The 21,014-nt window shown below is 53.6% G+C and overlaps 1 protein-coding gene across 3 annotated transcripts in view; it reads left to right on the forward strand.

The window, feature by feature from the left end:
* Positions 1 to 21,014, forward strand: part of ITGA11 (integrin subunit alpha 11) — a 132,916-nt gene that overhangs the window by 99,984 nt on the left and 11,918 nt on the right. For all 3 annotated transcript variants that reach the window (XM_063638814.1, XM_063638813.1, XM_063638812.1), the window contains exons 13-23: positions 1,819 to 1,959; positions 2,236 to 2,439; positions 3,177 to 3,307; positions 5,997 to 6,163; positions 7,459 to 7,601; positions 8,981 to 9,091; positions 12,713 to 12,798; positions 13,816 to 14,023; positions 16,840 to 16,938; positions 18,491 to 18,567; positions 20,362 to 20,451. In XM_063638814.1, coding sequence (XP_063494884.1) covers positions 1,819 to 1,959; positions 2,236 to 2,439; positions 3,177 to 3,307; positions 5,997 to 6,163; positions 7,459 to 7,601; positions 8,981 to 9,091; positions 12,713 to 12,798; positions 13,816 to 14,023; positions 16,840 to 16,938; positions 18,491 to 18,567; positions 20,362 to 20,451 — 1,457 coding nt within the window. The remainder of the gene's footprint in view (positions 1 to 1,818; positions 1,960 to 2,235; positions 2,440 to 3,176; positions 3,308 to 5,996; positions 6,164 to 7,458; positions 7,602 to 8,980; positions 9,092 to 12,712; positions 12,799 to 13,815; positions 14,024 to 16,839; positions 16,939 to 18,490; positions 18,568 to 20,361; positions 20,452 to 21,014) is intronic.

Genomic DNA, 21,014 nt, shown 5'->3' on the forward strand with positions numbered 1-21,014 from the left:
GGGCTTGTCCACAAACAGGGCACCTTCCCCTTTCCTAACTACCCAGTGATCCAATATGCATTAATTAAGTACCTTCTGTGTACCAGGCACAGTACCCTGGCCAAGAGGGAATACAGCAGGCTCAATGCCCACCCTCATGAGGCTCCCAGCAGAGGGAGCGGGGGCTGGTGGGAGGAGTGTGGAGCTGAAGGCACATGGAAAAGGGGCAGGGAGCAGAGTGGAGAAGGTCAAGGACAGCTTCTAACAGGAAGTGACACATCAGCTGAGACTTGAGGGATGGCAGGGGATGGTCTGGGGAGGACACAGGGGCGGGGAGTGCATGCAAGAGAAAAGCTTGTGCAGAGGGAAGCCTGGAAGCCGGCCAAGGCCTGGGGCTTTTGGAGAAGAGAAATAACTCAGTTTGGCAGGACCCGGGAGCACTGCGGTGGGAGCAGGAGCTTGTGGGGACAGAGGCTGGGGAGGGAGGCTGGTCCAGCACGGTCCTGCTGGAGAGTTTAGCTACTACCCCAAAAGCAAGAGGTGGAGTGGTGTTAGAGGCCACGCCAGCTGCCATGGGGGTGGGCTGAAGGGGCCAGCCTGAGGCTGGAAGGCCCTTTAGAAGGCACCTCACCTAGGGAAGAAGTAGCGGGGAGCAGTTGGCGAATTGGCACCCACCAGGTAGGACTTGGTGGCAGGTTTACAGGTGGGAGAGGTGGAGGGTGGAGTCAGGGTTTCTGGGTTTCTGATGAGGGGGTGGATGGTGCCCTCACTGAAGTGGGGAGCACTGCACCCCAAATGGAAGGGGAGCACAGCAAGCACTCAGACACTGAAAGAAATCGTAATTCACCATCCACGATGCTAATGCCAGAATGATTTATAACATCAAAAATTAAAAACAGCGGCTCACACCTGTAATCTCAGCACTTTGAGAGGCTGAGGTGGGAGGATCACTGAAGCGAAGGAGTTCCAGACCAGCCTGGGCAACATAGTGAGACCCCATCTCTACAAATAATTTTTTAAAACAGCCAGGCACGGTGGCAAGTGCCTGTGGTCCCACCTACTCAGGAGGCTGAGATGGGAGGATCGCTTGAACCCAGGAGTTCAAGGCTACAGTGAGCCAAGATTGTACCATTGCACTCCAGTCTGGGTGATGGAGCAAAACCTTGTCTCAAAAACAAAACAAAACAAAAGAAAACTAACTGTCTAGCAATAATTGATTAAATACATTATGATACGTGCATAATTTGGAGCACTGTGGAATCACCAATGATTATAAATGAAAATATAATGCATCATAGAAAAATGTTCGTGATGGTTTTATTTAAAAATCAGTATATAAACTATATTTGCATTATTACCCCAATTTGTAAAAATAAAAGCATATATACACACATGTACAAATAGGCAACATGCCTCAGGGTAAAAAGAACTAGAGGAAAATCCACTAAAACATTCATGGTAGTTATGTTTGGATGTCGGGACTGCGGGTAACTTTTGTTTTCTTCTTCATACTTTTAAATAGTCTCCTGATTTTTTGCCATTATATCACTTTACACACGAGATAAATGGCCACCAATAAAATTAACAGAAAGAAAGAAGAGTGGGGAGGGGATAATGACAGAAGGAAAAGAGGGAAGGGGAGAAGGGCAAACTGAAAACAGTCAAGTCCACTCTGAGGGACAGGAGAGAGAAGGAGCGTGTGAGAAGGGAGGATCCATCTGTTCACCAAAAATTCTGAGTCAAAGGATGCCCTTGGCTTCCCTCTGCCGGCAAGGCGAGGGCTCTGGGCTGTGCGAGCTGGGCAGCCAGCCCACTCCTCTCTCCCATCACGTGCCGCAGATAGGCTCTTACTTTGGGAGTGAGATCACCTCGGTGGACATCGACAGCGACGGCGTGACTGATGTCCTGCTGGTGGGCGCACCCATGTACTTCAACGAGGGCCGCGAGCGAGGCAAGGTGTACATCTATGAGCTGAGACAGGTACAGCTGGGCAGGGGCTGGGCAGCTTCTCAGGGACCCCCAGCCTCTGCTTTGACTTGGGTAGCCACGAGGGCAATGGGTTACTAGCGAGGCCAGTGCTGGAGCCAGGCCTGGGGAGAATCAGAGCCTCCTCTGTGGCTGGGCTCATATAGCCAGAGACGGGGTTCTGGGGCAACGGAGTGGTGAGAGGATGCCGGAGCAGCCTGCAGAGGGAATTAGGAGCCTGAGGACTTTTGCCAAGCCCTCCCCAGCCTTTTTGTGCCCCTGGTTTTGCAGAACCGGTTTGTTTATAACGGAACACTAAAGGATTCACACAGTTATCAGAATGCTCGATTTGGGTCCTCCATTGCCTCAGTTCGAGACCTCAACCAGGATTCCTACGATGACGTGGTGGTGGGAGCCCCCCTGGAGGACAACCACGCAGGAGCCATCTACATCTTCCACGGCTTCCGAGGCAGCATCCTGAAGACACCTAAGCAGGTCAGGCTTCCCCAGGGAAGTGGATGGAGCAAATGGGGCTGCAGGAGTCCCAGGAGCTTCTATGCCTCATCTGGTTCAGGATTTTCTTCCGTGCCCTCTCACAGGAACGGATGCCGATCTGTCCTGGCCATGCTTCCCCAAGTGGAATTTTGAAAAGGGCATATTTTACCTTCAGGACCCTCCCATCACCCACTTTGGCACCCTCTCCCTGCTTACCTTTATGCTCCCCCAACAACAAACAACAACAAATCCCTGGCACCTGACCCTCACTCCCCAGAGACACGCAGACATGCAATTGCCTACCAGTGGAGCATCCCTTCTGGGCTCACTCTTCTCTGGAAAGGCTTCATGCTAGAAACCGTGCCCACCTCAAAACTGACCCGTCTCAGGTCCCATCCCCTGAGGATCATCCTTTTGCCCGCATGGCTTATCAGTAAAATCGCCTAAAAAATAGACCAGCGTGAGAGATGGGGATGGGTCGCCTGCCAAGTAGCATGTATTTACACTTAATGGAGAACTCTTTTAAGACATGATATTTTAATCCAAAAGAATGACTTGAATGGTAGGAATTTCAGGTGCCATGACAGGCCATGAGAGGAGATTGCTTTGTGTTGGGGAAGCTTCTCGGTGGTTTCAAACAGGCTCCCGATTGTTCCTGATTGTTCCTGCTGCTCGGGGCCGCCCGCCCCCACACTCACAGTGTGCATGCCCTCCCCCTCTCTTCCTGCTCCCTGCAGAGAATCACAGCCTCAGAGCTGGCTACCGGCCTCCAGTATTTTGGCTGCAGCATCCACGGGCAATTGGACCTCAATGAGGATGGGCTCATCGACCTGGCAGTGGGAGCCCTTGGCAACGCTGTGATTCTGTGGTTGGTTCCCCCACTGTTCCCACCTCCTGGGCTCTCCTGAAGGTCACGATGAATGCAGGGGTTTTAAAGATAGGCTTCAGGATCTTTGTCTCTTGTCTTTAACTGCCCTCAGCTAGACTCACCCTGTTCTTATCCCATCTTGCTTACACATTTCCTTTTGGTGGAATCAGCGTAAATTCAATATAAATTGAAGTCCTGTCCAAAAGCCCCCGCTCTTAGAATTTGTCCTAAAAGTTATGGCTGCTCAAGCATGTCTTCCACTTCAGCTTTTCAAGCTATAACACTTGCAAGGGGCAAGTTGAGTGTATTTTTACCTTCTGGGAGGACCTTTCCTTCTCCCCTGGCATGGAAGAATGTTTATCTAGTACAGAGATTTCTTTCCTCCAAAGCGCTGACTTCTTGCTTCCTTTCTTCAGGGCCTCATTTTCATGCTTCCTAAACACCCACTTATTTTACCATATGTTGGCTACTTTTTGAGCCAAAAAAAAAGACCTTGAGTATTTGTTCATATATGTTGATGAGATATTTTTCATCATAAATATAATAACATAAAGAACATTTATAAAGCAAGGAAAAAAATCACTCAGCCTGCCGTCACCTTAACAATGCCACTATTAATGCTGTGGTATATCTCCTCCCAGTCCTTTTTCCCCTGCTTATAATTTTATATAAATGCAATCATATTTGCCCTACAACTTTTAAAAGGCATTGAACAGAAATATATAACTTCACAGGGAGAATAAAGGAAAGGACAGGTTCCTGTTCACAAGAATACTACAACCCAAGGGGGAAATGTCTTCCTCCAGGTTCCCTAGAAAACAGCCTGAGGCAAAAGCCTCTGTGAATGCTCTGGGAGTGGGAGCGATCCTAGAAGCAGAAGTGAAGTCGCAAGGGAGCGCAGATGCTGAGTGAGCCAGCCTGTCCTCACCACGCTTGCTGCTCTTTGCTCAGTGTCTCAGCGTTTCCAGTGTGGCATAAAACAGCCCATCGCAGGGGAAGAAGGGGGAGCAGCAGACTTGTGGCTCCTTCAGATGCCTCATTTGTCATGGCCAGAGCATCTGCTGCCCAACAGTCCCGGTGGTGTCCCCAGCCCTCTAGGCAGCACTGGGAAGCCAGGGCCTGTGCGGGTGCAGCCCAGCTAGTGTACAGGAGCAGGGTCTATCTCTTCGAAAGTCTGTGCTGCATGTGGGGGCTCTTAGGTCCTTGGTGGTGGTGGTGGTGGTGGTGGCAGCAACAGCAGCCTGGGCTTGCAAGGTGTGGTAAAGGTGTCCACTGTGTTGGTTCCAGCCAAAAAGACAAGGCAGATGACCAAGGCCTGGAGAAGAGGTACACAGAACCTAGCAGGTCTTTAAAGTCACACATAAGCTTCTCTACAGGAAGCAAGGTACACATGTGCACACACACCCCTGAAGAGAATCGGTCTCACAGAAATGATTGGATCAAGCTGTAGCTTTTGAAGTCTATGCCTATATGCTACCTAAATACTGATGAAATTGTGGGCCAGAGACCTCTGGGGTCAAGCCCCATAGTTCTCAAACATGACTGCCCATTAGGATCACCAGGGGAGCTTTTAAAATGTCATTGCCCAGGCTTTACCCACACCAATTAAAGCAGAATTCTGTGGAGGGACCTGGGCAGCGGTAATTTTTTTAAACTCTCCAAGTGATTCCGATGGGCAGTCAAGTTTGAGAGCTTCAGATATAACCCACTGTGTTGACACAGCACTCTACACGGTCAAAGGACATTCTCACCTCCTCTGATCCTCACAATCCCCCATCACAAAGATCATGTGACCTGCCAAGGTCCAGTGAGGAACCCGTGGAGCCAAGACCCAAATCCACCCTTTCACGCTACAGCGCAGACGTGCTGTTCACCTTTATGCTAAGAAGAACAGAGTATTGGCACAGATCATCACGTTGAAGCTATGAAACCTCTAGGCCACTCTACTCCTATTTCTTTTTATATACATTCACGGTTGGGAGAGGCAATAGGTTTCCGTTCCTAATTACATTTGACTTAGGCTGGTATAAGGGTAAATTTGTATTTCCTTGGTTACCTGGTTGGGGTAGTGTGGGGGGTGGATGGACGCTGGCTGCACGTTGGAATCACCTAGGGTGCTTTAACGCCTCGCTCTTCAAAGTGTGGTCCATGGAAGGTTCACATCACCTGGGATCTTGTTAGAAATGCAAAATCGGTGCCAAGCTATTGGATCAAAATCTGCATTTTAACACGATCCCCAGGGGGCGTGCACACATATGAAAATTTCAGAGGCACTGCTTTAAAACCTGCTAAGGTCTGATTCCGATGTGGTTTTGCCTAGGGTGTAGCTGAGGCACCAGGATTTTTTTAAGCTCTTCAGATGACTCACATGTGCATCCAGGGTGGGGAACCACTGCTATAAAAGGTGATAAGGGAGCAAAGGGAAGTCAGCATGATCCACAGCGAGCACAGCCCCTCGGGGAAAGTGCTGAGGGGCTGCATGGAGGGGCTGTGAGGTGGCTGAGCCCTTCTTTCCCCCGTGCTCGCTCTTGCCAATCCTTTGACATCTGAAGCCCCCTCCATCCTCCACCTCACCCCCTCCAGTGGCTTTGCAGATCCCACTCACATCTGGTTCTTGTCTTTCCCCATGGTCACAGCAGGACAGCCTGAGCCCCTGCCCCACCCCAGCTCACTGGCCCTTCTCCTCCAGGTCCCGTCCTGTGGTTCAGATCAATGCCAGCCTCCACTTTGAGCCAACCAAGATCAACATCTTCCACAGAGACTGCAAGCGCAGTGGCAGGGATGCCACCTGCCTGGCCGCCTTCCTCTGCTTCACGCCCATCTTCCTGGCACCCCATTTCCAAACAACAACTGTTGGTAAAGCAGGCCCCTCCTTTCTCCCCACCCCCCGGCTCCAGTCTCCCCCTGCACCTTGCTCTATTTCAAAGCCAAAATAGTGCTAAGTGCCAGGTCGCCCTAGAGCCACCTTGGATGACTACTGGATCCCATTTGATGCTCTCATTCCAAAGGGCAAAGAGGGGATGTCATGCCAGGGTGAGAGTGGCAGTGAGCAGGGGTGATCATGACAGGGAGGACAGGAGAAAAAGGAAACAGTCTGGGCGCAGGGTTTGGATCAGAACACAGGACTGATGCCAGTGGAGCAAAGTGGGGTATGGAAGCCCAGAAGTCTGCCTGGATGCAGAGGAAGAGGCAGACCCAGGAGTCCTACAGCGGGGGTGCTGGAAACCAGGAGGCCAGGTCAATGAGACCCCAGCAGCAGGGAGCCCGCTCAGAAGTGGGTGTGAGTCCACAGCAGGGCAGTTTCCTTCTGAGGGTCCATCACTTCCAGCTAAGTCTGGAGTCAGACACCTACTCGTGACAGCCCCGGCCCCAGGTGGTCTCAGGAAGGGAGCTGCGGGTTCCAGGACTGTCTGTGCTGGCACAGGAAACGGGGACTCAGGAAGTGTCTCAGCCAAGGAGCAGGCCCAGACAAAGAAGAGACCAAAGGGAAGATGAGAACAAAGGCGGGCCTGGGGGCTGTGCCCCTCTCTTTCAACTTCTGTCCCTGAGAGGAGACAGATATGAGAGCCAGCAGCAACCTGCGGGGAGGCTGGAGGGCAGGAGAAGGGACTGAGCCTTTCCGGGAATTGGCAAAACCTAACCGAAGGGGAAGAGGCTGCAGGCTTTATGCCCCAGAATGGAGTCAGAGATTTGAGGATCCGGCAGGAAGGGGCTGGCCAGCCCTCCTTGGTGTGAGAGGAAGTACCCAGCAAAGGCTCTGACCAGCCCTGAGGGGGATCCCAGAGGCCAGGGAGAGACAGGGAAGGTGGAGGGAGAGGCGGAGGGGGTTGTTGACTGCAGCAAGGGCTCAACATGGCACCGCCCTGGCCCCATCCTGTCTCCCTTCCTCATCTGCGGTGTTCACTTTCCCTCCACTTCTTCCTTCTGCTCTTTCTCCACCCTCTTCCTCCCCCTTTTCTTTGTTTCCTTCCTTTACCTTCCTCATGCAATCACTTGCTCTCCATGTGGGAGTTTCTCACCTACACTGGGGCTTGTGAGAGGAAAGGAACAGCTCTCCCCTGGACAGCCTGGGGGGCTTCCTGGAGGAGGCAGACAGTCTTGGATGGGCACGTGGCTCCACCTTTGTGGTCTTGCCCTCTCCCCTCCTGCAGGCATCAGATACAACGCCACCATGGACGAGAGACGGTATACACCGAGGGCCCACCTGGATGAGGGCGGGGACCGATTCACCAACCGAGCTGTCCTGCTCTCCTCCGGCCAGGAGCTCTGTGAGCGGATCAACTTCCATGTCCTGGTGAGCTGGCAGCCCCACCAGCAGAGCCCAAGCTCCTACAGGAAAGAGCACCTGCTGTGGGAGGGGCAGAGAGTCCACCTGGCTGGTTCTGAGCCCCCAGCAGACCTCAGGAAGCCAGCCAGGGACAGTGTCCCCAGACCTTGGCCACTCCACATTCCCACCTCAGGCACCAGAGACATGCTACATACCACCTCACTGGACCTCCTTCCAAAACCTCTTCGCCTGCCACTCGCAGATGCCAAAGGGAGGAAGGTGGGCTCAGTGGGTCCCGCAGAGAGAACTAGGAGCAGCCGGTGGGGGCACGGCCCCAAAGGGAGGGATAAGCAGGCAGCAGCTAACAATTGAAGGCCAGGTCCCAGAGGCAGTGGCATGCACAAAATGGGAGGAGAGACAGAGAGGGGCGCCAGTGATGTCACAAGCAGCGTAGTGGCCTGGTGCCCCATTTTATAGCTAAGGAAGAGGATGAGAGGTTTACTTCCATCCAGAGATACCAAATACCCAGCTCACAGCTCCAGCCTCAGACATGCAAGCAGGGTCATTCAGAGCCCTACTGGCCCCAGTAGTTCAATGGCCAGAGTTGAGAGACGTGAGCAGGTGTGAGAAGGTGCATCCCTGTTAAGGGGCCCCCTGAGATGCACCCACACCAGCAGCATCCTCATCCTCCCCACAAACTTGGAAATTCACTTGTTCTGACTCAGAAACTCTGGGGGTGGGGCCAGCACCCCATGTTTTAACAGGCTCCCAGGGGACTAGAGCCACTGTCTTTATATAATCAGGGATTGCAGGTTCCAAGGGGAAATTTTTCGGCAGCTCTAAGCAACCCCTTTACTTACCATCTATGCGCAGAACCAACCTGAGTGCCCCTGTCTTGCTCACGAGTTTTTTCATTCACCAATTCCACATGCTAAAGCCCTTATCACAGTGCTAGGGCCATGCTGGGAGGCTCCAGGCCTATTCCTTGCTTGGGAAGGAAGAGTGACACACAGTCAAATGGTTCAAATGCTACATGAGCAGCGGGCGTAACTGGTCTGAAGAGAGTGGTGGGTGGGGTGGGATGTGGGCAGGCACTGCCAGGCTTCCCGGAGGCCGAGGTGCCTGGGCAATGGGAGTCTGGCCCTGAAGGATGCACGGGAGCTTGGCAAAACAGCCAGGCAGCTAGCTTGGCATGAGCTGAGCTTGAAGCTCCTTTCGTAGAGGCACACTCTTCCCACCATCAGACCCGCTAGAAACCTCCATCCACCCGCGGACTCATCCTGAGGGGACAGGGCAGCTGCCCTGCCACCTGAGGAAGGTGGAAGTTCTATCTCAGCATCCATGGTCCTGGCTCATAAAATTACGTTCTCTTCTCCCTCACCCCTGCCCTCATCTCCACCCACCAGGACACTGCTGACTACGTGAAGCCAGTGACCTTCTCAGTCGAGTATTCCCTGGAGGACCCTGACCATGGCCCCATGCTGGACGACGGCTGGCCCACCACCCTCAGAGTCTCGGTACATCTCGGTACAGGGCACGCGCCTCGGGCATGAACCCCACCCCCACCTCCACCTCATCCCCAAAACCCAGAGCCTGAGTGTGCCGGGTATAGAGGACACCATCCCTCACCTCGTCTTCCCACCTCCTGTCCCAACAAACCCACAGTGTGGCTCCTTCCTGCCCCCCTTGGGGCCTGTGCTGAGTATTAGCAGATCAATTCCTTAAGGGCAAGGCCCAGGCCTTCTCCCCACATCCCCAGCACAGGAGAGCACCGGGTGAGCACCAGAGAAACACAAAGAACCACTGGATGAGAAGGGACCTGAGATCTTAATCACCCACCTCCCTCCTTTACAGATGAGGACACTGGAGACCAGAGAGTGACTCTTAGAGCCTGGGGTTCTGCTTGTTAGATGACTAACTGATTCACAGAGCTCCTAAGTATTGCAAGAAGAAGTGTTTTCACTGACTGACAGAGCTCCTAAGCATTCCAAAAAGAAGCGGCCCCATCCCCCAACCACATTTTCTAATCCCTGGCTCTAGGGCATCCAAAATGTTTGACATCTAACATTCAAATGCTCCCTGCAGCTGCAACTCCATGTAAATCCCACTCAAGGAAAATGTCAGGCAGTGATCAGTTCTGCTGCTGTGCTGCAAAAGCAGGCAAAAGTTGTAAAATGGAATAGCTAATGCCTGAACCTTGAGGATTTAGGAAACAACTTTTAAGCACACCACGGTGCTCTTAAGCCATTCTGTGAGGTCCAGTCACGGAGCAACGTCTGTGTGAGTGACAGAGTCCGGCCAGGAAGCAGTTTCAGAATTATTCAAGTTCTTGCTTGCGTTTCTTCAATAGCAGGAAAGGATGGTACAGTCCACAGCAATGCCCCTGAAAACCTCCCCTTCTCTCCTTCACACCCATCATCCCCCACAGCCCCTCCACACCCCTCTCCCCAGGCCTCCCACAGTCCCCTGCCAAACCCCCATCCTCACACCTGCCCCCTTTCTCCTAAGTCTGAGCCCCTGGGCTGGCAAAGCTGGATTCCTCGTTAGTGAGCCGGGAGAAGGGGAAAGCTGGGAGCACTAAGTCATTTTTGTCCTCTCACAGTAATTACAAAGTCACTATGGCAAATGAATGAGTACGTGGCACTCACCCCACAAGCATGCTGAAGCCCACAGTGCAGATTAACACACAGGGTAATCCCTGCTCTGACACCGACGATCTCCGTGCAAGGTGGTAATGAGCAGCACAGGCCAGGTGGGAGGCAGTATGCACTCAGAGGACATACAATCAAGCAATCAGATGATAGGCCAGGGGGCCTTCCTGGAGGAGGCGGCCTTTGGCTGGACTTTAAAGGCTAGGCAGGATTCAGACATGCGGAGACAGGGAGGATGGGCTTTTATTCCGGGAGAGCTGAGAGCATCACCAAGGCAGGGAAATAGGAAAGGCAGGATGCAGCTTCAGGTAAATCCCTTTCTCACCTTATAAAGAAAAGGTGAGAAACAGAGCTGAAAACTTTGAAGAGCAGCTAAGTTTCTAAAACTCTGGTTTATCTGGATTTCTAGCCCCCAGCAAGTGAGACACATTCTTCCTATCATTCTACAAAGTCTTACTTTGCTTCTACTAAATGCCCAGCACTGTTCTAATACCATAATATCTGGCCTCTCGGGGAAGTGAGCCATTCCATATTATTGAGGGTAACAGTTGCTTATTACATTAAATTATTTATTTTAATCAGCCACTTAGAAATTCTTCTGAAGGTCATTATATAGTTCTCAAACTTCTTAAACAGTATGCTGAGTGGAGCCAGCCATTTTTTATTCGAGACTTGAACTCATCAGGATGAACTTTGGTGCTAGAATGCCATAACGCCCCCATCCTGAACTAAGTCTCTTTCCCAGACAGCTCCGCGGAGAGCCCTTGATATGGCTTCGCTGGCTGCCATTGCAGTCGGCCTACTTCTAGCTGCAGATTCACCTAGCGGTGGGGAGCTGAGGGGCGAGATGGGTAGATCCGTGCCTAAAGCAAGAGTGCGTGGGTCTGACTGAGGGCCAGAGAGAAAAGTTAATGAATTTAAGATACACATGACTTTGTGACACCTATTTCCTCGCCCCTGATTTGGGCTGTGTTGTTGGTAGTGACAGTTACCAGGAGATATTCAGCTCCAGGCTTGAATATCCAGCTGCCTACTGAGGTCCTTGCCCTGGGTAGCCACAGGCATTTCAAACTCAACACGCCCCACACTGAACTTCTCACTTAACCCCTACTTTTTTTTTTTTTTTTTTTTTTTTAATGGTGTCTCCCTCTGTCGCCCAGGCTGGAGTGTAGTGGCGTGATCTTGGCTCACTGCAGCCTCTGCCCGAGTTCAAGCAATTCTCCTGCCTCAGCCTCCCGAGTAGCTGGGACTGCAGCCACCGCGCCCAGCTAATTTTTATATTTTTTAGCAGAGACAAAGTTTCACCATGTTGGCCAGGTTGGTCTCGAACTCCTGACCTCAGGTGATCCACCTGTCTCAGCCTCCCAGAGTGCTAGGATTACAGGTGTGGGCCACCACACCCGGCCAACCCCTGCTTTTATTACCGAATGCCATGATCATCCTTCCAGACACCTAAAAAAGAAACTCAGCCAACACCCTGGACCCCTTTCTCCCTCAGCCCCGACAACCTCCAGGTTCCTATTGATCCTGCCTCTGGGGTCACGAACCTATTTCCTCCTCTCATGCCCACTACCACACCGACACCAGCGTCATCTCTTGCCCGAATGTTGCGGCAGCCTCCTCAATGGTCTCCCTGCCTCAAGCCGCCACTTCTCACTCCATTCTCCCACAGCGGCCAGGGCAGCCTTCAGCATGCAGGTCTGTCAGGACACTCCCTGGCTGAGGCATTCGGCAGCTCCTTCCAGTTGCAAGGCATGACCCCAAGGCCCTGCAAACACAGGCCCCTGACCATCTCTTCCTCTCTCCCACCCCTGTGTCTCTTACCACAGCAACACTGACCCACCCATCATTTCCCAGACTCACCGTCCCGCTCCTGCCCCAGGGCCTCTGCAGCAGGCTGTCCTTCCTCCTGGACTTCGCCACCTCCACCTTGGTCCACCCAGCTACCTTGACCGTCCTTCAGAACTCTGACCCCCTGTCACTTCCTTGAGGCCTTCTCTGACTTCCTACAGGCCAAAACAGCTGTTTCTCCTCTCTGCCTCTTCTATTCCTCATGCACACTTCCTTTTGGTTTTTTTGCACATTTTACACTAGTGACTTGTTCATACACCAGTCTTCCCCATGAGCTGAGGGCAGAAGCTGCATCTTTCTTGTTTTGTATCCCCAGCACCAAAGCCCTTGCCCACACACAGTAGATGGTCAATAAATGTTGACCAGAACTGCTCTGCTGGGTGAGTGGGGGTGGGGGTTCTGTGCTATCAGCTCAGTTATGAACTGGAGGGGAACCAGGAGGAGCTGAGTTTTGAGCCTCGTTTTAAACAGGGAAGCATCTATGGAAAAGCACAAGACAGAGCGGTGTGGTGGCTGGGGACAGTGCAGGAAAGCCAGCCCATGTCTAGTGTGGTGGAGACAGATGCTGGTGTACATTGAGGGCAAGGGGCTGCAGGTCCCTACCCAGCTGCCCACACCTGGCTCTCCCTGGCCCAGGTGCCCTTCTGGAACGGCTGCAATGAGGATGAGCACTGTGTCCCTGACCTTGTGCTGGATGCCCGGAGTGACCTGCCCACGGCCATGTGAGTTGGCTCCTTCCACCCCCACCCTCGCCCCTTCCCCTTCACTGCCAGAGGCTCTGGGGCTCCTGGGGCCCTGGATTGTTTCCTGGACATCCTCCTCACAGGCAGCGTGGATCAAACATTGGACTTGGAGCCTGCGTTCTAGCCCAGGCTCTGCCACCAACTCCTGCACAACCTCAGGAAAGTCTCCTCTGTAACATGAAACTACTAGTCTAATCTAATTTCAAATTTTGTTAAAAAAAAAAGAAACCCTTTCTTCGGAGCCCACATTACAAAACAGATGAAAGGTAGAGACAGGGGACTTGGGGTTCTGGGTGCTTGTCATTCAGCCCCCAGATGAGGTGACCTCTAGGCCCTCTGGCTGAACACCTAGGGCTTTCCAATCCTTCTGATGGAAAGATGCCAGGGACACCAGCAGAGGGTGAGCAGGGGACCTACAATCCCCTGGAAGAGACAAATGAACATGCAAGGGAAGATAATGAACAATATCGTATTCTTAATTTACGTAACATATTTTCCAATAATTTATGCTCAACTTTGATCCAACTATGAGATGATTTAGATAGAAAACATATATACCATGACATAGATAATAAAGAGAAATAGCACATTCAAAACTTGTAGAAGGATAATGGAGCATATATTCTAACCAGCTAGGCTAAAATAAGGATTATCTCTACATTAGTGCTGAGCTTCCTGGCAGCCAAGGCCAAAAGGGAAACACGATGCGTGGAGTGGTGATGCGTGAGTGGTGAGGTCTAATAAGAGCTCTGGGTTCAGCAGAGGGTATGATCTCTATGGTGGGGACACCAAGGGCCTTTGAAATAGGAAGTGGTCTTGAAGGGTGAGCTCTTTCCAGCCCTGCCATCCATTTCCCCTCTTCTCCCAGTGGCTATTCCCATGAGCAGAGGCCAGTCAAGTGCCCACACCCACCTTTTTGCCCCAACCCTGGGGCTCCTCTCTACCCCTGCTTTCCTCATTCCATCTGCCCAACCTCTGGTGGTCTCTTGTTCTCAGGGAGTACTGCCAGAGGGTGCTAAGGAAGCCTGCACAGGACTGCTCTGCATATACGCTGTCCTTCGACACCACAGTTTTCATCATAGAGAGCACACGCCGGCGAGTGGCGGTGGAGGCCACACTGGAGAACAGGGGCGAGAACGCCTACAGCACAGTCCTAAATATCTCGCAGTCAGCAAACCTGCAGTTTGCCAGCTTGATCCAGAAGGTAAGACCTCAGCGACCTGCCCAGACTGCCTGGCACAGAGGAAAAGGAAGGCCAGGTGGGGTCCTGGCTACCTGTTAGAATCACAAGAAAGCTGGGTGCAGTGGCTCATGCCTGTAATCCTAGCACTTTGGGAGGCTGAGGTGGGAGGATCACTTGAGCCCAGGAGTTTGAGACCAGCCTGGGCAACATAGTGAGACCCCATTTCTACAAAAATATATAAAGTAATTACATAAAAAAAATCACAGGAGAGCTTTAAAAAGCCTGCCCCCAGACTCCTCCTCTGGAGATCCTAATTGATTTGCTCTGGGGTTGGGCCTGGCATCTGGAGGCTTTTAAAGCTCCCTCGGTGACTTTGGTGTGCAGCCAGGGCTGAGAACCACCAGCACTAGGGGAGTCTGAGCCCTTTGGGAACATGGGGAGGAATACCCTTCAGCCCGACTCCTGGGCCCTGGTTAGGGGCACACACACCACGCAGGTTCCACCAGCCATACACACGTTCTACCAACAGTGCACCCTGCGGGCTTGCTCGGAAGGTCCTTCTGACAAGAATCAGAACTGGTTCTTCCCCACATTAAAACTTCTGATCACTCCCAGCTGCTGTCAGAACAAACTCCAGGCTCCTCATTGTGGCATTCAAGGCCCATCCCACCCACCTCCTGCCACTTCTCCCCTAACCGTGCCATGGGCCACCTTGTTCCCAGCATGCCCTGCTAGTTCCCACCATGGCCCCCACCTGGGACTCCTCTCTCCTCTGCCCAACAGGCTCCTGCTCCCACTTGGTGACCATCCACATATTGCCCACTCACGGCGTCCAGCACTGTGCTAGCACTTGGCATGCATTTAACCCTTGCAGCAACCTCAGGCATAGCAGTAGTGGTGGTGGTAGTGGTGGTGGTGTCCCCATTTTACAGAGGAGGAAACTGAGGCATAGGGAGGGGTTAAGGCCTGCCCAGGACCACACAGCTGGTGAGCAGCAGAGCGGAATTCCCACCCCACAGCTGGCGCTTGAGCCTGCGCTTTGTGACAAAGCATAGTCCTCAGCCCTGCTCTCTGGGGTATCTTTCCCGAAGCTCTCCAAGGCCACAGGCGGCCCTCCAGCCCGCACAGCATCTGGCACAGCCCTTCATGTGCTCTGAAGAAACACCAGTCTCCAAGTGCTGGCCTCTTGAAACCCTCGACTCCCAGGTGGCAAGAGCCCTGTCTTAGCCATGTCTGTGTCCAGAGCTGGGCACACAGAAGGCCCTCAAGACAAGTTTGTTGAGTAAACTCAGACATCAATGTCATGTGTGGGTGTTGGGGGGTCCTAGGGCCCTCAGACACAGCCTCTGTCCTCGAGGATCTCAGTGTCGATGTGGAACCCAGTGTGCAGGGCAAGACAGGTGCTGGGCCAGTCTGTCCTCTCCACCCCAGAAGCGCTGCCCAGCACCCCTCCCCGAGTGCCCCCCTTGCTTGCCACACACGCAGGAGAAGTTCCTCTAGCCAGGAGGGGAAGCTGAGTGGAGGGAGGCCACCCCAGGAAAGCGAGGAGCTGCCTGTTCGGGTCCCCCCTTCCTCCTCAGTGGGCTCCCCCATCCTCAAACAGACCTCAAGGCCTATCTGCAGCCACAGTCCCTTCTGTCAGGCCCAGGCCTGGGCCCCAACCCCACTCCCTCTCCACTGCCCAGAGTGACAGCCCAGGCTGATGATGAAGAGCCCACCTGGTGGTCTCTCGAAGTCCCCTCCTGTCCAGGGACTTGTGTCTGTCTGGATTTCAGGTATACAGAAGGAATCAAGCCCCACACCAGCATCCACCTTCCCCTGCTTCCCTGGCCTAGGCTTCACAAGCCAGTCTCATGCCTGCTCCTAATCCTGGGGAGGGAATCATGGAGATAGTTTCTGTGGCTCAGAAGAGCTTTTGGAAATGAGTGGAGGTAAAGAGAAGTCGGAGACACGTTCTGTGAAGTGCTGTGTCCCCACACACGGCAGGTGGGGTGCAGGGCTAGCCTGGAGCCTGCCTCCTTCACAGGTGCCACCACCCATCCCCAACCCAGGTAACGCTCATGGCTGCGAGGTCAGCATTCCTCTCCTCTCTCTCCCCAACATCCAGCCAAGGGGAACTCTAGTAGAGAAAGCACCCCTCTCAGCCAAATGCAGATGTGTTAGTCTGATCACACACTTTTTGCACACACGTGCAAAAACACAGCAGCCTACATATTCATCCTGGGAAACGCACATGCTCTGTGTGCATGCAGCAGGTACATGCACACACACGCACTGACATGCAGACACACACAGTCTCCACAGACACATGCTCACATCCACATGGGTGCATGCATGCCCAGAGACATGCACAGCCATGTACCCAGGTAATGCCCAACAGTGCAGAGAACACAGCAGGGACAAATAATCATCATAACAGTAGCTGCCACATACGAGTGATGACAATAGGCAGGGCATGGGATAGGCACTGCATTTATGTGCATCACGTCATGTAATCCTCATAACAACTGGATGAGATAGTTACTGTCATCCCCATTTAACAGGTGAGCAAAATGAGACGCATACATGAGCCCCTGCCATTCTCCCCACCCACTGCCCGACAGCCTCTGAGTGTGTCCCGCCCCGTGTCATGCCAAGTACCAGGAACCAAGCCACACCCCGGCCTCTGGGGCCTCTGGGGTCTCAGACATTAGAAGGGCTGTGGTCCAGACTTCCCTGGGTATCAGGGGCTGAGGCGGCCCCTGCAGAGTGTGGTGCAGGCTGGGGGTGAGGGAGCCTCCAGACCTGGTCCCATGCGCCACCTAACTGCTGCCATAATGTCTGCCATCCACCTCCAGGAGGACTCAGACGGTAGCATCGAGTGCGTGAACGAGGAAAGGAGGCTCCAGAAGAAAGTCTGCAACGTCAGCTACCCCTTCTTCCGGGCCAAGGCCAAGGTTGAGGCTGGGGACGGTGTGGGGGAGGGCCAGGGTGGGCACTGGGAGGCACAGGGAGTTTGGGGAGGGCGGTAAGAGCAACAAGAGTGAACACAGAAGACCAGGGAGGGATGGGAGGCCTGAGGTGGCTTTTATTTGTCTTTTCCCCCTTGAAATGACATTCAAGTGACCAAATTAGCCAGCCATCCCCAGGCTAGCAGCCCATCCTTTAACTCAGAGAGGATTCCTACCACTCCCAGCCATCAGTCTGCCACCTGCCCTTAGCCAGTCCCACTGTTCTGCACCCTCAGAAGTTTTTCAAATTTCTGGCCTCTGCCACTGTGCTGTGTATGAGGAGGGATGGGGAGAGAAACTACCATTTCATGAGCACCTACCACCCAACTGTGCTTAAAAGCTCACGTGAATAGAGGGTGGGTATGTGAAGGGAGAAGCAAAGTAGCTGGGAAAGGGAGGGAGACGCCAGATTGCAGGGAGTGTTTGGACATCAGCCCTGGGCAGTGGGCAGCCACAGAAGGTCTGGAGCAGGAGAAGATCGAATTGAGGCCAAGCTGCTTGGACTTGGGAATCAGAGAGGAGCTGTGGCAGGAGCCAGCTAGGCAGCAGCAGTGCTCCCAGGAGCAGGGTCTGCACGGCTGGGGAAAGAGAAAGAAATGGGAGCGGGGATGAGGGCTCCTCAGCAAAGCACCTCCCTGGTGAGATATAAGTGAGATATAAGTGAGATATAAGGTGTAGTTTCTGGGTTGAGGTACTGATAAACCCAGGAGCTCTGGAGTGGGGATGGAGCAGGACACAGCCCAGGCTTCCCCGCCCACGCCCAGCCGCTCCTGCAGAGAAGGGGCCGCTGAGGTCTCCTGGGAAACCTCGTGAGGGTGAGACCAGGGAGAGCATCAAGGGTCTGTGCAAAGCCTCAGTAATGCCCCCAGGTGGGGAGGGGAGGAGGCGAGGAGGGTCGCATGTTTCCCCACCGCGGGGCAAAGCGCAAGGGGAGCATCAGGGCCCAGGTCAGCAGTGTGGCAGGAGTGCTGCCAGACAAGGGGCAGATGCCTTGTTGGCCTGCTGGGTGGCCACTGGCCCTCATCCCTCTCCGGGCCATCTCCTCCCTGCCACACAGAAAGAAGAGGTGGACGAGGGGGTCCTACCAAACGTTTCTGGCCCCCACATCCTGTGGTGCATGGCAATGGCCATCGGCCCTTCCTGTCATCAAGGCCCCCTACCCTGAAAATCCTGCAGAGTCTGGAGCTGGACTTGATGCTTTCTGGTTGCCTTTTGTTAAAAACAAAAGAAGAGGCAGAGGGAGGGGGGCTGGCTCAGCCCGGAGAAACCCCACTGTGGGGGCTGTTGTCTTTGGCTGTGTCCCCGCAGCAGCCCTGAAGCTCAGCTCACATTCCGTAGCACCTGGTCCTCCCTTTCCCAGCCTGTTCCTAGCCAGCAGCTCCCCAACCCCCAGCAAGCTCCCCTTCCCCAAGCCGGCAGGGGGCTGTGGGGAGTGGGCTGTGGGGAGTGGGTGGGGCTGGTCCCGGCAATGCCCAGACATGCGACCGCTTCCTTACAGGTGGCTTTCCGTCTTGATTTTGAGTTCAGCAAATCCATCTTCCTACACCACCTGGAGATCGAGCTCGCTGCAGGCAGGTCAGGGCCGTGCCTGCTCCTTCTCCCCCAAGCTTGCTATTCCGGGGCCCAGCTCTCTGGCTGCTAGCAACTGCTCCTCGCGACACTGAGTCCGCCGCCCCACGCCCTGTCCCTCACTGCCCCAACCTTGAGTGGAGGCAACGGGGTGGGGAGGTGGGCCGGCATCCGTTGCAGGTGTGGGCCAACCTGCTGCCCCCTGTGTTGCCACCACTCTTCATTCTTTGGATGATAAATAATAATGTCAGCCCTTTACTTTTAGACAGCCCTGTATACAGCAGTAATTCACAAACCCTATGGTTATAAAGCACTGTACAGGCAAAAAGCTCAGTCCTCACAGAGACCCCTTAAGATCATCAAAGCAGGGGTTATTCCCCACACCATCTTCCAAGTTAAGAAAAGAGAGGCTCAGAGAGGGTGAGTGAATTTCCCAAGGACACACAGCAGTAAATTGTGCAGCTGGAAGCTGAACACTACTCGTCCTATTCCCCATCCAGGGCTCTTCCTGTCCTAGTCACCTCTCTCCCCTTTTTCGATTTTTAAGAGGCCTTTTCTTACTCTGTGTGGGTCTTCCTGTCTGTCTGTCTGTCTGTCTGTCTCCCAGGCCTCTCGGAGGTAGCTTGCTATAGGTTGACACCATGAATCACTTTGTGTCAGTAGTAAATACACTTCTCTTTTTTGCAGAATTACCTCTGTGTGGGGAAGGACGGAGGGATTGTGTCCACTCTGGAGCCTTATAAATGGCAAAAATCCTTAGCTAAGAAATAAATACCCCAGGCAAACCGAACACTAACATTCCAGCACACACACATGCAGGTCAGAGGTCACAGAAGCACTGGGGACTCATACCCGACATGTGCTCGTGTCCCAGCTACAGTTAAATGAATTGTGCGTTCTGGTAGAATTCTCACACACCACGTGGCAAACTTGGCGAGGCCTCCCTTGCTCTCTGCCCTGCTCTTAGAAAGCCCAGTCCCATCTTCACAGGAGAAATGAGCGCACTTGCAGAGCAGTGTCTCTGGCACAGCTGTGGGGGGTGTCTGAGAATTAGGTGTGTGTAGAAGGGGAACCTGGGGGCACATCTCTGTGTGTGTTGGGTCTCCCTTTTCTAACCAAACCCCTATCCTGGGGTAAGCCTTCCAAAGGGAATCAAACTCAGTATATGTAACAAGCAAGAACTGTACACTTTTATGTCTAAAATGATTTGCCCTGGTAGTTCATGGTGCTCAGATATAAAGGGAGGCACGCTGGACAGAACCCCCCCCCCCCGAAGGTGTCTCTGAATTTCACTCCCAGCCTTCTTGTGGCAGCAGAGTGCCCCTAGCCGCCCTGTAGGAGGTGCCCGCGGTCAGTCCAGGGATAAATGACTGACTCTACTGTGAGTTCCTCACCATCCCTCCTCCGTGGGCAGAGTGTTTGCCACAGGTGTCATCTCCCACAGCCCCTGAGAGTCCGGCAGGCAGCAGGATTGGCCTGCCTGACAGAAGGGGTGGCCGGGTGAGGGAGGCAAACAGACTGGGGTCCAGTCCGTGCCAGGCCAGGCACAGGCCTCCCAGCTCCAGCCCAGAGCCCTCCCCTGACTCCACCTAAAGGGGCAGCAGGTAGAGCTGGTGTCATCCATCCCCACTTCTGGCCCTTCCTCTCCTAGGAGATGCCTCAGGTTCCCTGTCTGGCCTTTCTGGTGCCCATCAGCCCCAGATAAGCCAGAGTGCTCCTTCCACAGTCTGCCTCAGACCTTTCCCACTGCCTGTGCTGGCTGAGCCCCTTCCTGACCTTGCCGCCTGGCTCTGCTTGCAGTGACAGTAACGAGCGGGACAGCACCAGGGAAGACAACGTGGCCCCCCTACGCTTCCACCTCAAATACGAGGCTGACGTCCTCTTCACCAGGTGGGCCGGGCTCCGGGGGCCCCAGGAGAGGGAAGGCATGGGGAGTGGGAGGAGGGAGGCCTAATGGGGGGTACCCTCTGATGGGCCCTAATAGGACCAGACCCCAGCACTAAGGGACTATGGATGGAGCCAAGAGTGTCCCTGATGGGTCAGAGAGTGCATCACCCCCATCCAATGTGGGGAGGGGATATCAAATTAGAGGAAGGAGGAGACACAGGCCCGGCCCTGGGGAGCTCCCAGCAGGGGCAAGAAGGGAGGGTGGGGGCAGTGGGAGGCATCCACCCCTGGCATAGGTAACAAGTGGATGCATGGTCTGTAGAGAATTTAAAAACAGTAATAATATCTATCATAAGTCAATCTGCTTTTTATTATCATCTTTTGCCAGCACATCTAAACAATGTCAGTGGGAAAAGACTCTTCCCCAAAGGACAGACTGCTCCCACCCCCACCCCCTTGGCATGCTACTGGCCCCCAGTCTGACGGAGGAAACAGCCCCTGTCCTCTGAGAGCTCACGGGCAGATGGAGAAGTCAGGGCAGAACAGCAGATACGGAGAGGAAGCTC

This window comes from Symphalangus syndactylus, chromosome 5, assembly GCF_028878055.3.
Source record: "Symphalangus syndactylus isolate Jambi chromosome 5, NHGRI_mSymSyn1-v2.1_pri, whole genome shotgun sequence".
Classification (NCBI taxonomy): Eukaryota; Metazoa; Chordata; class Mammalia; order Primates; family Hylobatidae; genus Symphalangus; species Symphalangus syndactylus.